This window comes from Denticeps clupeoides, unplaced genomic scaffold (assembly GCF_900700375.1).
Source record: "Denticeps clupeoides unplaced genomic scaffold, fDenClu1.1, whole genome shotgun sequence".
Classification (NCBI taxonomy): domain Eukaryota; kingdom Metazoa; phylum Chordata; class Actinopteri; order Clupeiformes; family Denticipitidae; genus Denticeps; species Denticeps clupeoides.
In genome coordinates, this window is record NW_021629993.1 from 916766 (window position 1) to 933593 (window position 16828).

Genomic DNA, 16828 nt, shown 5'->3' on the forward strand with positions numbered 1-16828 from the left:
ATATTGTCAGTACGACCAATATTCAGTGAAAGTGACATGATTGTCATTGTGAGACACAGCAGCTCAGCACACGGTGACACGGTGACACGGTGACACGTGTCCTCTGTATTTAACCATCACCCTTGCTAGAGTGCGACCCACTAGGCTACTACCACCCCAGCATATGCTACAAAAATAGTAAAAACTCCTACACCAACTCAAAAACCATATCACAATAATGGTAAATCCCATCAACATTTCAGTTAGAGGGTTGATGTTACGCCCAGCAGCATCAGGCAGATGAGGCCGCCTACTTCTGCATCACTCCGTGACAAGCGGATGTTCCTTTATCTCTCCAATAGATCCACGTGTTCAGGTTTCTCTCTTCATCCTGTTATATTCCGGCCGTGTCTTCACGGCCTCAGACGCAAAACCAAGAGTCCTGGAGTCCAACCAAAATCTCTTACTTCCGACCGTGTTAATTCCTGAAAGTTGATAATAATCGGTCTCAGTGTGCTCCAGGACGAGGTGTCTGCTCCAGGGATCGATGAGTCTGCTGGATTCCATCCTCTCCCTCTGCAGCTGAGAAGATTGTAGGTGGCCTCTAGGGTGGTTCCTTTCCCATCCCTCTACCTGTTCCATGTGGGACTTCACTTCGCCAGCTCTCCTCAGTGATATTGGCCTGTTTGCTGTTGGTTTCTTGTCCCACGTTATTAATTTCATGTCTCAGGTTGTCATTGTCCACTTCAAGGTCCGGTTTTAATTGGGGACTGTCCCTGTTAGCAGGTTTTGTCACTGAAGGATTTTTTTCTTGGTATTTCTGCATTTTTGTGTTTGGTAAGCGTGATGTTGGATAAGTGTGGGTCCACCATGTTCTCCTCTTCTATGGAGTTGTTCAGATTTCCATTTTTCTTCTCTGAAGCAGTGGTTGACTCTGACCTGCACTGCCCCCACAATGAATTTACAACAGCTTCTACTGGACCATTAGAGCATCACCACAGTTATATATTGAAAATCCCCCTCAGATTGTGCTGATTGCTGAGAAGTGAAGTGGTCTGGCCTGGAGCAGATGCAACTCCATCACCCAGCACCCATCTGCTAGCCTCCAGTCTGGGCTCCTCATCACTTATCTGCGGGTACAGATCATCTGCACCTGGCACAGCGCTGGCATTGTGTCCTCACCTGAGATCCAGCAGAGATTGTGTGGAGTGATGGAACGCAGTGATAACAAGGAAGCTGAGCCTCATCACTCTCTCATCATGGACAGTGACATCATGGATGAAACACTCCACAGAGATAAGAATAGTGGATTCCTCAGGAGAACATCTTCCAATGAACCATTCCATTACACATGCCCATCTCTTCTCCGTAGCAGCACAGCATTATATGGTAGCAGCAAGTCTGTGGTTCCTACACACCCATGCCATTCTCCACACTGACTCCACATAAGGATGTTTGAAGGCTGGTGAAGCAGGTTGACACCACGCCATGCACACATCTGGATGGTTTCGTCCAGGAATCCCATAAAAGTGACTAACAGCCTCTGCGAACATTTTTGGAGGGTAGTTAAAAGCTGCTTTAGATCTGGTCCACATCACTGGGGTCACATCTGTGCTTTATACACCCTGAACTACGTACAGCAGCACCAGCTGACATGCAAAGAGCAGAAAGCAACAAAAACAAGGACAGCTTCAGTTCCTTAAAGAAGGTCTACAAGAGAATCAATACAGATTTACAATCTTCTGCGAGCATCAGGTGAGGTGGACGTGAGCTCTAACACCGGGATGATGCTGACCTCTGCTGGTCACCTGCAGGTTCAACAGGGTCAAGAGTGAAGCTTTGGAGGAGAGCAGCTAGAAATTTAGAACCTCTTAACTGACACAACAGGTGGAATTTTGAGATGTTAAACCATGAGAAGAAATGTTGTGAGGTTTGCTGCTTGCTGTTTGTTAAAATTGGAGAATTAACATACAGCTACAGATGTTAATGAATGTACTGAAGAGAGTGGGCAGTAGTCAATGTTTAGTACTGTTACAGACAAGGTCCACCATATCTAAATGGTTAACATTCATAATTCAGACAAGAACTCAACTGACCCCTCAGAAGACACAGCATCATATTTACATCCAATAATAAAAAATTATTCAGACAAGTGATCAAAAAGTAATCAAATGTAATTAGTTACAGTAATTTCATAAATTTTAAATAGGATAACCTTCTCAGCCCTGTCATTTAGTGAAGTGAAGGTGAAAGGATTAGGACATTTGCTATGAGAGCAATGAGAACTTTGAATCAGAAGTTCAGAACTTCACATGCAGGTTCACCAGCATGAAACGCTGTCCCTTGTCCTTATTGTGTGAGTTTATGTAAGTGGCGCCATGTATTGAGCTGGTATTTGAAATTCCTACAGACCAGGACCAAGCAGCTGGAAAGTGAGTTCATGCTGAATTCCACCACCCATCCTCACCACCTTCTGTAGAGGGACCATTGAGAGCATTCGGACCAGCTGCATCACTGTCTGGTTTGGGAGCTGCACCGCATCGGACCACAAGACTCTACAGCGGATAGTGAGGACAGCTGAGAAGATCATTGGAGTCTCTCTTCCCTCCATAACAGACATTTACCAAACACGGTGAATCCGGAAAGGACTCGACACGCCCTTCACATCCACTTGTCACCCTCTTACAGACTGGAAAAAGGTACTGAAGCAGAAACCAAATAAATGTTTATTTTAATTCAGAAGTTCTTCACATTTTACTTCTCTGAACTGAAGATGCTGGTCATCATCGTAAGAAAAGAGAACGAATGACATCTTGTTTTTAGAAGACAACACGTCCTTGTACTTTAAATAGAAAACAGTTGATGTAATGACACTGTATCACCAGGTGACCTGAATGTTCATCACTGCTTCTCTCTCCGGACGTTGTGTAATGAGGAAGTTCTGGATGAAGCTTCAGCTCAACTGACCCCTCAGAAGACACAACATCATATTTACATCCAATAATAAAAAATGGTGCATACCTGGACAAAAAGATCATTTTAGTGATGTGGACACAGAGACACACCGAGCCACGCCTTTAACACACCTTTGGCTTAGCAGTTTACAACTACACAACAGACACAGGGAGAGAAATGAAAGGTGAAAGGTCATCACTGAGTGTGCTGAGTGTGGGTTTTGTATTTTTGGCCGCAGAATATTCAGGAGACTCCACCTCTGGGTCTCAGCAACAGGCTTCACATAGTTGTCTCCTCCCACTCCAGCTCAACATCACCTGCAGCACAGAAGGTGAGAAGGTTTAGACAGAAACATACCAGCTGTAATTGTGTGTCTCTATGTGTGTGTGTATTTCACCTTCCATCGCCTCCAATGAATCCATCTTCTCAAGAGTGGAGTAGTTAACAAACCAGATGGACTGACTGTTCCCCTTACAGGTCAACAGATCCAGAGCACTCTGATACAGGAACATGTACTGAGCCTGAAACACACACACAAATAAAAAAGTGAAGTGATTGTCACACGTGATACACAGCAGCACAGCACACGGTGCACACAGTGAAATTTGCCCTCTGCATTTAACCATCACCCTGAGTGAGCAGTGGGCACCATGACAGGCGCCCAGGGGAGCAGTGTGTGGGGACGGTGCTTTGCTCAGTGGCACCTCAGTGGCACCTTGGCGGATCGGGATTCGAACCGACAACCTTCTGATTACGGGGCCGCTTCCTTAACCGCTAGGCCGCCACTGCTCAAGAAATAAAGGGAACAGATCTAGATCTGAAGGAATGAATTATTAAGTGAAAGTGACGTGATTGTCATGGTGAGACACTGCAGCACAGCACACGGTGAAACATGTCCTCTGGATTTAACCGTCACCCTTGGTGACAGTGGGCACCATGACAGGCGCCCGGGGAGCAGCGTGTGGGGACCTTCATCAAGGGGACCTCAGGGGTACCTTGGCGGCTCGGGATTCGAACCGGCAACCTTCTGATTACGGGGCCGCTTCCTTAACCGCTAGGCCACCACTGATCCATCAGTGGGGGGCAGTCCCCCACTACCCCATTATTAATAAAAATAATTTGTTCTTTACATAGTTGAATGTGCTGACAACAAAAATCACTCAAAATTATTGATAGAAATCAAATGTATCAACCCATGGAGGTCTGGATTTGGACTTAAAGTGGAAAAAGACGGATCCAACTCTGCTGTAAAGTCCTTAAAACAAGTCAAAATGAGGCTCAGTAGTGTGGCCTCCAGTGATGAGGTGATGAGAGATCCCAGAGAACCACAATCTCAGACCTGGACTAAAGCATCCACCAACTTCTGGACAGTCTGTGGTGCAATATGGCTGATGGAGCGAGACATGATGTCCCAGATGCGCTCAGTTGGATTCAGGTCTGGGGAACGTGTGGGTCAGTCCACAGCATCAATGCCTTCGTCTTGCAGGAACTGTTCCAGGCAGCAGAACATCTCCAGATTCCAGCTCTGGACACTACGCTGACAGACACAGCTCGTACCACTAGAGTGAAAGCACCGCCAGCATTCAAAAGTGACCAGAACATCAGCCAAGAAGCAGAGGAACTCAGAAGTGGTCTGTGGTCACCACCTGCAGGACCTTTATTGGGGACGTCTTACTAACTGCCTATAATTTCCACCTGGTGTCTATTCCATTTGCACAGCAGCATGTGGGATTGTCGGTCAGTGTTGCGTCCTAAGTGGACAGTTTGATTTGACAGACGTGTGATTGACTTGAGTTACACTGTGTTGTTTAAGCAGCGCACAAATGAACAGATGAAAGATCAAGGTCTGAAATGATTCCTCACCAAGTTCTGCACCATGCACATCCTCTCACTGCGCAGCTCCGCCACCAGACCATAAATGTCCACAAAGTCGTGATCCCTCACGTGCTGGATCAGGTGATCTAGAGCGATGAAGACGCCTGTCCTGCCCACACCGGCACTGCAGATCACACACACAGACACATAAATACACACAATGCACACAACACACACGCACTGCTGATGCCCACCTGCAGTGCACAACGATGGTGGTGTTGTCGTGTCCGCGGCTGGAGCGGATGGATTTGACGAACTGGATGAGGGTGGTGCTGGACTCTGGAACGCCGTGTTCCGGCCAGGAGGTGTAGTTAAAATGATGCACCACCATGTAGTCTCCATGCTGTGTGTGATAAAAATGTCCATTACTGTGACGATATACAGATGTGTGTGTGTGTGTGTGTGAGTGTGTGTGTCTGTTACCCGCTCTACTCTCAGTGCTCGAACAGTCCAGTCAGGGTAAACGTCCTCGGTAAGTTTGGTAATGACAATGTCCCCAAACACTGTCACTGGCTTATTGTCCTCAGGCCAGTACTGATGACAGCGGATCTGTTGTATAATGTAGCACACATGAAAAGTGAAGTTAAATGTACTAAACACACACCTGATATGTCCTGATCAATAACTAATTCATAATGTGTTACTACAAATGACCAGACATTATAATAAACTGCGTCTCACACACACTCTTATTTAACACTGTCCTTCATTTCCAAAAAAACAAAATTCACACACACACACACACACACCCGGCCCTTCTCGAAACACTGCGTGAGCATGGCAACGGTTTTAGTTCTGGTCTCCCAGATCATCCGCCAGAAGTCGGCCACGGTTCCAGGAAGGGGACCCTGAGTGGCGATGAACTCATTAGGACACAAATAGCCCTGCAGAGAGAAATTCAATTAACACACACACACACACAAATATGCTGAGAGTGAGCACACACACACAGACAGACCGAGACGAAGCTGGCGTTGATGTAGTCGGATCCTGGCATCCCCGGCTCAGACAGCAGCTTCACTCTGTTGTTGTTGTCTGTTGGGTCGGAGACGTCAAATCAAGTCAACGTGCACCTGCAGCGTGTGTGTGTGTGTGTGTTTGAGTGTGTATGTGTGTGTGTTTGAGTGTGTGTGTGTGTGTGTGTGTGTGTGAGTGTGTGTGTAAGTGTGTGTGTTGAGTGTGTGTGTAAGTGTGTGTGTGTGTGTGAGTGTGTGTGTGTAAGTGTGTGTGTAGTGTGTGTGTGAGTATGTGCGTGTGTGTTTGAGTGTGTGTGTGTGAGTGTGTAAGTGTGTGTGTGAGTGTGTGTGGTGTAAGTGTGTGTGTAGTGTGTGTGTGAGTATGTGCGTGTGTGTTTGTGTGTGTGTGTGTGAGTGTGTAAGTGTGTGTGTGAGTGTGTGTGTGTGTAGTGTGTGTGTGAGTATGTGCGTGTGTGTTTGAGTGTGTGTGTGTGAGTGTGTAAGTGTGTGTGTGAGTGTGTGTGTGTAGTGTGTGTGTGAGTATGTGCGTGTGTGTTTGTGTGTGTGTGTGTGTGTGTGTGTGTGGGGGGGGGGGGGTCGTACAGGGCTTGATGTTGGTGAAACGATTCTTTGACCGGTTCCAGGGCAGGTCAGCATCTGATGTTGCCAGATCCTGCAGCAACTTGGGCAGCTCCTAACCAATGAGAGAACAGCAGGTCACCCAACGGCAGGCGAGCAGCCAATCAGGTGTCAGGACAGAGGGACTCACGGAGAACTCCTCCTGGAAGCGGGCGTTGTCGTTGGCGCAGAGGTCCTCCACATGCTGCAGAAACGACTTCTTGTTCACAGGTCTGAGGACAAAACCAGAGCAGGCGCACACACACACACACACACCACACATACACAAACCACTAAATCTACCAACCAACAGAAAGGAAGCAGTATAAATATAGAACACTGCAGATACACACGTACTTCAGAGGTTTTCTGTAACTGAGGAGTCTGAAAAATAAACAAATAAAACAGGACAATCAGTTAATCAAACCAGTTTATAATCCAGTTTATCAAACCAGTTTATAATCCAGTAATTCAAACCAGTTTATAATCCAGTAATTCAAACCAGTTTATAATCCAGTAATTCAAACCAGTTTATAATCCAGTAATTCAAACCAGTTTATAAATCCAGTTTATCAAACCGGTTTATAATCCAGTTATTCAAACCAGTTTATAAATCCAGTTTATCAAACCAGTTTATAATCCAGTTATTCAAACCAGTTTATAAATCCAGTTTATCAAACCAGTTTATAATCCAGTAATTCAAACCAGTTTATAAATCCAGTTTATCAAACCAGTTTATAATCCAGTTATTCAAACCAGTTTATAATCCAGTTCATCAAACCAGTTTATAAATCCAGTAATTCAAACCAGTTTATAATCCAGTTATTCAAACCAGTTTATAAATCCAGTTTATCAAACCAGTTTATAATCCAGTTATTCAAACCAGTTTATAATCCAGTTCATCAAACCAGTTTATAAATCCAGTAATTCAAACCAGTTTATAATCCAGTTATTCAAACCAGTTTATAAATCCAGTAATTCAAACCAGTTTATAATCCAGTTATTAAAACCAGTTTATAAATCCAGTTTATCAAACCAGTTTATAATCCAGTTATTCAAACCAGTTTATAATCCAGTTCATCAAACCAGTTTATAAATCCAGTTTATCAAACCAGTTTATAATCCAGTTATTCAAACCAGTTTATAATCCAGTTTATCCAGTTTCTAATTCCAGTCAGGGAGGAACCAGAAACCAACAGAATTTCATCAGTTGACCGGCAGAAGTGAGGGGTCAGTCAAGCCGGTAAACTGAGAAATCCTGAACTACAGTATACACTACACAATCAACACACACAACTCACACACACATAACTCACAATCAACACACACAACTCACACAATCAACACACATAACTCACAATCAACACAAAACACACACAACTCACAACAATCAACACACATAACTCACACACACATAACTCACACAATCAACACGAACAACACAACAGAACACACGGTCAACCCACACACACACAATGAACACAGACACACACGACTCACTGAATGACAAATATTTCCTTCCGTCTAAAGAAAAATGAGGAATACCTGAGGACACAGATAAATAATATTAACCACATTGTATTACCGTTTCAGAGCTGATAACCACAATGCATCATGAGAACAGATCTAGTACCCACAATGCACCACTGGCTTACTATTTCTCTTCAACATCCTGAAAGACCAAAAGTCAGTCATGTAGTAATATGTGATGATTTTAAAGGACCTTCTCTGATCCCAGTACGTTCTACTTCATGAGAGGCTTGGTGGATCCTGGGAGGTTCCTCAGCATCCTAATAAAGTTTCGTTCAACTGAAGGTGGTGGATTTGATCTTCTTTCAGACATTAAACAATAACTAATGTAGAGTTGTGTAAAAATAGTTCACCTGGACTTAACACTGGTCTGATTTTAATTCTACACAGAGGAGCTACACCATGATAACCGACCTTGTCAAATCCAAAAATCATTACTGAGAAACGATTCATTCGACCCCAGAAAAGAAACAAAATGACTGAACTTTCATGGCCACCAACGTAAACTTTTGGTTGGTGATGAAGGTCGTAGAAAATAATCATGCCGTTTGCTTTCGTGAAGGTCAGGTGGAAAGGTTGAGGTGAAAGGTCATTCTCACCGACTGATTTTCTCCTCTTTCAGCTCCAGGTCGGCCACGGCGACCAGCTGGTCCAGTTTAAACTTGGTGTCAATGATCTCTGCCTCCCGAGGCGAGTAGGTCCCACCCTCCTTCTGCCGCTGTCTCATCCTGTGATTGGACAAGGAGAATGACACTCTTCAGGGGGCGGAGCTCCTCAAACGAAAGCACGAACACACCTCAACAAATCACCATGACAACAGAGCAATTCTACTCGTATCACCATGACAACAGACGCACCGTACAGACATGTAGATGATCACAAAGAGCAGCAGAGCCAGAAAGAAGGACAGAAGCACCCCCAGGATGATCTGTTCATCACGAGTCAACACCTGGTCATCTGCAAGACAGAGAAATATTTCTATCCGGTTCAGTTTGATTCTATTCTGTTCCGCGGTGGGCGGTACCTGCAGTCCGCACTCGTTCAGAATATTCCGAGTCGGTGAACTGGCCCAGGATGTTGGTAGCGCGAAATTTAAAGCTGAGAATAGAAAAGCCGTCAGGTGTACAACTTCAAACGAGGCCGTGTGTGTGCGTGTGTACGCGTGTGTGTTTGTGTGTGTGTGATAGACTTACACGTAGTGTGTTTTGGGTTTGAGGGGTCCGTTGCAGAGTGGCTCAGCCTTGTCACTCAGGCAGCCATCCTCGGTTCCAATGACGTACGTGTTGAGGTCGGACAGGCGTGTGCGTGTGGGCGGGGTTAATGCTTGCCCCGCCTCATGCTCAACACATGAAGGTTTGGCAAATCCGACATCTGTCAGATATGGCGCTGGCTGCTGCTGAAACACACTCCTCCAGGAGCTCAGGTTACTGTAGTGCATTACTAAAACACACACACACACACACACATATACATAGTTCCATCATAGTAACCCTGCAGGTGCTTCTAAAATGCTATAATGACAGCAGCATGATTAGTCTGCAGGGGGCGCTATAACAGTGGAGCATTTTGAAAGCGTTGTGTGAAGGTTTTTTACAGGTTGTGTGGAGGTAATGTGAGTGTTACTTGCCCATTGAATGAGGATTGTGCTGGGGTTGTGTAAGGATTGTGTGAGGGTTGTGAGGAGGTACCTGCAGGCTCTGAAACGATGACCTGTATGGTCTGGATGGGCCCGTTATCATCATTAAAGAAACACACAGGCATGTGGATCGTGATGCTCCTGGAAGTGGCCACGATGGAGCCTCTTCGATCCAGAACTGGCTGGGGTCTGTGTGTGGGTTTCCGAGGGGCTGAAACCAAGCAACCCAGGCTCAGACCCCTGAACTGCATGTGTGTGTGTGTGTATGTGTGTGTCCATACCTTTTATTCCTGTGGTAAGCTGCACTTCTGAACTGGGTCCAAAACCGGCTCCATTCACCGCTGCAATCTGCAGCATGCATAAGAGGGACGTATGAAACATCTTTTGACATTTCCTTTCCACATTTCCTGCTGCAGTTGTGGCGCTTCATGCCGTCTTCACCTTTATACTGTAGTTAAATCCCCCCTTCAGGCCCCCAATGACGGCACTCAGGCTCTTGTTGGGGTGTGTGATGATCTCGAGCTGACTGATGCTGAACTGCAGCTGTCCATTGCGGAACACTGACACATAATAAGCACTAATGTTCCCGTTGGGTTCCTCTGGAGGAGAGAACGTCACCAGAACCCTGGTCACCTCCTCTGGCAGCATAGTCAGCGTCAGATTCTTAGGAGGGTCCTTCGGCTCTGAAAAGTAAAGTTACAGGAGTCACGCATGGTGTGTGTGTGTGTGTGTGTGTGTGTGTTTTGCATGCAGGTGTGTGATTGTACCCTCCTCCAGGGTGCGTATCAGTACAGCTTCAGAGGTTTTGCCATCTCTCAGTGCGCTCTCCTTGTCTCCTGTGAATGCTGTCACGGTAACGGAGTACATGGTGAAGGCGCTCAGGTTTCCCACAACCACCGTCCGGACTTCCTCCGCCCACCGCACCACCACCCGACTGTAACCGGAGCCGTCCGTCTGCACAACGACACCAACTGTGGTTATGTGTGGAAGAGTGTGTGTGTGTAATGCTGACCGTGTTGATGTGTATGATGTAGTGTGTGTGTGTGTGTGTGTCTCACCGTGTTGATGTGTATGATGTAGTGTGTGTGTGTGTGTGTGTGTGTCTCACCGTGTTGATGTGTATGATGTAGTGTGTGTGTGTGTGTGTGTGTGTGTGTGTCTCACCGTGTTGATGTGTATGATGTAGTGTGGTGTGTGTGTGTGTGTGTGTGTGTGTGTCTCACCGGTTGATGTGTAGATGTGTGTGTGTGTGTGTGGTGTCTCACCGTGTTGATGTGATGATGTAGTGTGTGTGTGTGTGTGTGGTGTCTCACCGTGTTGATGTGTATGATGTGTAGTGTGTGTGGTGTGTGGTGTGTGGTGTCTCACCGTGTGATGTGTATGATGTAGTGTGTGTGTGTGTGTGTGTGTCTCACCGTGTTGATGTGTATGATGTAGTGTGTGTGTGTGTGTGTGTGTCTCACCGTGTTGATGTGTATGATGTAGTGTGTGTGTGTGTGTGTGTGTGTCTCACCGTGTTGATGTGTATGATGTAGTGTGTGTGTGTGTGTGTGTGTGTCTCACCGTGTTGATGTGTATGATGTAGTGTGTGTGTGTGTGTTCACCGTGTTGAGTGTATGATGTAGTGTGGTGTGTGTGTGTGTGTGTGTGTCTCACCGTGTTGATGTGTATGTATGTAGTGATGTGTGTGTGTGTGTGTGGTGTCTCACCGTGTTGATGTGTATGATGTAGTGTGTTGTGTGTTGTGTGTGTCTCACCGTGTTGATGTGTATGATGTAGTGTGTGTGTGTGGTGTGTTGTGTCTCACCGTGTGATGTGTATGATGTAGTGGTGTGTGTGTGTGTGTGTGTGTGTGTCTCACCGTGTTGATGTGTATGAGTGTGTGTGTGTGTGTGTGTGTCTCACCGTGTTGATGTGTATGATGTAGTGTGTGGGGCCTGTTATTACAGTCGGTGGTTCCCACTGGATCCGAAGTCCAGAGGAAGATGGCACCACAGTGACGGTGTTGGGTGGAGCTTCTGGGTCTGTTGTGAGAACATTGAGAGCAGTGGTGGGTTGCTAGTAGCTTAGCAGGTAACACACTTGCCTTGGACCAGAAGACCCAGGTTCAAACCCCACTTACTACCATCGTGTCCCTGAGCAAGACACTTAACCCTGAGTGTCTCCAGGAGGGGACTGTCCCTGTAACTACTGATTGTAAGTCCCTCTGGATAAGGGCGTCTGGTGAATGCTGTAAATGTAAATGTGGGTGTGTGTGTGTTGTGAACTGATGTGTGGGTGTGTGTGTGTTACCTCCTGTGAGTGTGTGTGTGTACACCCATGCTGTGAACTCCCCGGCCCCGGCGCTGGTGTGTGCCGCCACTCTGAACCGGTACGCTCTGTATTTCTGCAGTGACGGCAGCGTCACAGTCTCTGCTGCTCCAGTCACGTTGACCCTCAGCGTCCCCCGATCGTCCACACAGGAGATGGCGGGCGGGGTCTCCTGCTCCACCTCACAACCCTGCTGGAGGCGCTGGACCTCCACCTGGTAGCTCCTCAGCAGCCCCGGCAACCGCAGCGGGACCCTCCACTGCAGCGTCACCGAGGTGGGCTTCACCGCCAACACCAGCAGGGCGTCTGGAGGACCGGGGACTGTGGACAGGGTCAGATGGACATGTTGACACGGAACACACACACAGACGCACACGCGGTGTGTACCTGTCTCTGGAAGCGTGTGAGCTGTGCAGTTGCGCTCCTCTCCCACTCCGGCCGAGTTGACCGGGCTCACGGTGACCGTGTAGGTCGCGTCCGGGACCAGGCCGCCGAGTGTGTGTGTCTGGGAGATCGGGTCCACGTCCTCCACCCTGTCCCCCGACTGGACCATGTAGAGCACGATCTCTCCGTTCGGGCTGGCTGGAGGCTCCCACGCCAGCGTCACAGAGTCCCAGCTCTGTCCCCAGCATGAGAGGTTCCTCACGGAGTCGGACACTGTGGTCCCCACACACACAGCACTCAGGCTCAGAAAGAGGCTTGTGTGTATCATGGGCAGGGTGTGTGTGTGTGTGTGTGTGTGTGTGTGTGTGTGGGTGTGGGTGTATCATGGGCAGGGTGTGTGTGTGGGTGTGTGTGTGTGTGTATCATGGGCAGGGTGTGTGTGTGTGGGTGTGTGTGTGCGTGTGTGTATCATGGGCAGGGTGTGTGTGTGTGTGTGTTGTGTGTGTGGGTGTGGGTGTATCATGGGCAGGGTGTGTGTGGGTGTGTGTTGGTATGGTGTGTGTGATGTGGTGTGTTATCCATGGCAGGGTGTGTGTGTGTGGTGTGTGTGTGGCTTGTGTGTGTATCATGGGCAGGGTGTGTTGTGTGTGTGTGTGTGCGTGTGTGTGGGTGTGGGTGTATCATGGGCAGGGTGTGTGTGTGGGTGGGTGTGTGTATGGGTGTGTGGTGTGTGTGTGTGTGTATCATGGGGGGGGTGTGTGTGTTGGGTGGTGTGTGTGTGCGTGTGTGTGTATCATTGGCAGGGTGTGTGTGTGGTGTGTTGTGTGTATGTGTGTGTTTGTGTATCATGGGCAGGGTGTGTGTGTGGGTGTGTGTGTGTATGGGTGTGTGTTTGTGTGTGTGTGTGTATCATGGCAGGTGTGTGTGTGTGTGTGTGTGTGTGTGTTGTGTGGTGTGGTGTGGGGTGTATCATGGGCAGGGTGTGTGTGTGTGTGTGTGTGTGTGTGGTATCATGGGCAGTGTGTGTGTGTGGGTGTGTGTGTGCGTGTGTGTGTATCATGCAGGGTGTGTGTGTGTGTGTGTGTGTGTGTGGGTGTGGGTGTATCATGGGCAGGGTGTGGTGTGTGTGGGTGTGTGTGCGTGTGTGTGTATCATGGGCAGGGTGTGTGTGTGTTTGTGTGTGGGGTGTGTGTGTGCGTGTGTGGGTGTGTGTGTGTGTGTGTGTGTGTGGTGTGTGTGTGGGTGTATCATGGCAGGGTGTGTGTGTGGGTGTGTGTGTGTATGGGTGTGTGTGTGTGTGTGTGTGTGTATCATGTGGGCAGGGTGTGTGTGGTGTGGTGTGTGTGTGCGTGTGGTGTATCATGGGCAGGGTGTGTGTGTGTTGTGTGTGTGTGGTGTGTGTGTGTGTGTGTGTGTGTGGTGTGGGTGTATCATGGGCAGTGTGTGTGTGGGTGTGTGTGTGTATGGTGTTGTGTGTGTTGTGTGTGTATCATGGGCAGGGTGTGTGTGTGTGTGTGTGTGGTGTGTGTGTGCGTGTGTGGGTATCATGGGCAGGGTGTGTGGTGTGTGTGTGTGTGTGTGTGGTGGGTGTGGGTGTATCATGGGCAGGGTGTGTGTGTGTGTGTGTGTATGGGTGTGTGTGTGTGTGTGTGTGTATCATGGGAGGGTGTGTGTGTGTGGGTGTGTTGTGCGTGTGTGTATCATGGGCAATGGTGTGTGTGTGGTGTGTGTGTGTGTGTGGTGTGGGTGTATCATGGGCAGGGTGTGTGTGTGGGTGTGTGTGTGTATGGGTGTTTTGTGTGTTGTGTATCATGGGCAGGGTGTGTGTGTGCGTGGTGTGTATCATGGGCAGGGTGTGTGTGTGTGTGTGTGTGGTGTGTGTGTGTGGGTGTATCATGGGCAGGGTGTGTGTTGGGTGTGTGTGTGTGTATGGGTGTGTGTGTGTGTGTGTGTGTGTGTATCATGGGCAGGGTGTGTGTGTGTGGGTGTGTGTGTGCGTGTGTGTGTATCATGGGCAGGGTGTGTGTGTGTGTGTGTGTGTGTGTGTGGGTGTGTGTGTGTACCTGACTCATTGGTGGCGAACATCACTGGGACACTGTACTGGTCTCCGTTTCCAGCCCTGGTGTAGCTACACACGCTGATCTCGTACACACTGTTGGGCTTAAAGCCACTCAGCTGTGCCTGAGTCGCTGGGCCAGAGGAATTCTGGGAAAAAGGGGAGGGTCACACGACACATCCCTCCAAGTAAAACACACACAGCGCCGTACCTGGTAGGAGAGCGTGTGGGCGCTGAGCTCCAGGATCCTGAAGCCGTAGTGCTGCACGGCGCCGTTGGGCTGGACGCTGGGCTCCCAGTCAAGCCACAGCGAGTCGGACGTGTGGTTAAAGATGCGCAGCGAGCGTGGCGGGGACATCGGACCTGCGCGGCGCAGACATGTCAACACCACCGGGACGCGCCGTGTCACAAGGTCACAAGTCACAAAATGTGTCCCACCTGCTTCGTCAGTGTGGAGCATCAGCAGCAGGGCCGGGCCAGTGCCTTTGCGTGTCGCCGTGGTGATGGACAGGTTGTAGGGTGTGTAGGGTGTGAGGTCAGTAAGGGTGAGTTGTGTGTAGGGGGTCTGGGTGGAGTTGTAAAGGCCTCCTCCGCTCAGCACCACGCCGTACTCCAGCACCACGCCGTTGGGTTCGGCTGGAGGGAACCACTCCACCCACACCGAGGACGAGGACACATTCCGTCTGGAGCCCGCAAGAGGGGCGGAGCTGGGGACTGGACACACATACAGGTGCAGTTTGAGTCTGTGTGTAGTCAGTGTGCGCGCCGTGTGTGTGCGTGTGTGTGAGCGCGCACCGTCATCGTCCGTCCTCACGTGCAGCGTGCTGGTGTGGTTGAGGGCGGGGCCAGCCTTGGTTACCGGGGTTACACTGATGATGTAGGGGAAGAACTTGTGCAGCTTGGTGAACAGGTAAACAGTGTCTGTAGTCGTCTTGGTTACAGTGAGGTTGGAGGTACGATTCATTGACCAGTGAGTTGATCCCGCCTCTTGGAGGCGGAGATCATAGAAAACCCGCCCATTAGGTTGGAGGGGCGGGTCCCAGCTGACTATGAAGACTGTGGAGCTGAAGATCTGGACAGTGAGGTTTCGGACTGGACCACTTGGCACTGCAGGAGGGTACACAACATGCTAAACAACACACACCTACACACATACAGATAGACACACTCTCATTCACACTCACATATACAAATGTACACAATGCACACCTGAAACACACACTCTCATTCACACTCACATATACAAATATCCACGATACACACCTCAAACACACACACATACAGATATACACAATACACACATGAAATACACACACACTCATTCACACTCACGTATACAAATGTACACAATGCACACCTGAAACACACACACACATACAGATATACACAATACACACATGAAATACACACACACTCTCATTCACACTCACACATACAGATATACTGAAACACACATTGGAAAAATAATCAGGGCAAAAATGATTGGCAAATCTTGAAATCAGAAATAAAGATAAAAAACACACACAGGCCACATTCACTCTCACACACCAACACATAAACTTCCACACGGTAAACAGAGAAGACACGGTTGTCTGAGGCCACCTGAAAATGGAAGGAAACATCAAAGATAGATGCACAGATACACAGGTGTACAGAAGCACAGATGTGTAAATGTACAGAGATATAGATGTATAAATGTACAGAGTTATAGATGTATAAATGTACAGAGTTATAGATGTAGATGTATAGTTATATCGGTGCTGCTGCTGGAGAGAAATAAATTCAGTAAAGTGGAAGGTAATTGAACCTGGAAGCCCCTCTGAATCAGGATTCACTGTAGAGTTATATTATCACCACAGTTATAATATAACAGTTATATTATTAACACATGTAATAATATAAAATACATTTACTGTTTTACACAAATCATTCAAAAACAATTCCATATAATCCAGAATACACAAAGACAAGTTGGAAAAAGGTACAAATGTCAACATGAACCAGCTGATCTCTGACTGACCGTCCTCAAGTGTGGTGATGTTGACTGGCTGACTCTGGATGCCACCGTCCCCTGTGGACGTGCTTGCTGTTAACCACACACTATAGGCCACGCCCCCTGACAAGCCCACTACGTCCCACTGCAGCAGTGATGCTGGAACCCTCTGAACAAGAAAAGAGACAAAATGCCCTGTGGGTGTGTAGTGAAAGTGAAGTGAAAGTGAAGTGATTGTCACTTGTGATACACAGCAGCACAGCACACGGTGCACACAGTGAAATGTGTCCTCTGCATTTAACCATCACCCTGAGTGAGCAGTGGGCAGCATGACAGGCGCCCGGGGAGCAGTGTGTGGGGACGGCAACCTTCTGATTACGGGGCCGCTTCCTTAACCACTAGGCCACCACTGCCCCAGCTGAGGCTCTTACTGTTATTTTGTCTTGTAGTGTGCGCGTATGTGTGTGTATCACCGACCTGTGTGTTTATTGTGTAGTTGTCACTGTAGTAGATGGTGTAAAACTGCAGAAGACCAT

The 16828-nt window shown here is 48.1% G+C and overlaps 1 protein-coding gene across 1 annotated transcript in view; it reads right to left on the minus strand.

Moving 5' to 3' along the window:
* Nucleotides 1-2689: 2689 nt before the first annotated feature.
* LOC114779515 (phosphatidylinositol phosphatase PTPRQ-like) overlaps nt 2690-16828 on the minus strand; it is a 31382-nt gene continuing 17243 nt past the window's right edge. The window contains 28 exon segments of the mRNA XM_028967378.1: nt 2690-3251; nt 3332-3455; nt 4798-4933; nt 5004-5152; nt 5233-5358; nt 5559-5693; nt 5768-5844; nt 6369-6459; nt 6535-6616; nt 6741-6767; nt 7884-7928; nt 8513-8641; nt 8771-8870; nt 8938-9011; nt 9107-9353; nt 9602-9760; nt 9831-9897; nt 9991-10232; nt 10317-10503; nt 11455-11573; nt 11842-12180; nt 12247-12516; nt 14307-14448; nt 14511-14662; nt 14738-15013; nt 15095-15406; nt 16320-16461; nt 16770-16828. The exon segment at nt 16770-16828 is cut by the window's right edge and continues 87 nt beyond it. Of these exon segments, the coding sequence (XP_028823211.1) occupies nt 3214-3251; nt 3332-3455; nt 4798-4933; nt 5004-5152; nt 5233-5358; nt 5559-5693; nt 5768-5844; nt 6369-6459; nt 6535-6616; nt 6741-6767; nt 7884-7928; nt 8513-8641; nt 8771-8870; nt 8938-9011; nt 9107-9353; nt 9602-9760; nt 9831-9897; nt 9991-10232; nt 10317-10503; nt 11455-11573; nt 11842-12180; nt 12247-12516; nt 14307-14448; nt 14511-14662; nt 14738-15013; nt 15095-15406; nt 16320-16461; nt 16770-16828 (4046 nt within the window). The 3' untranslated portion in view covers nt 2690-3213.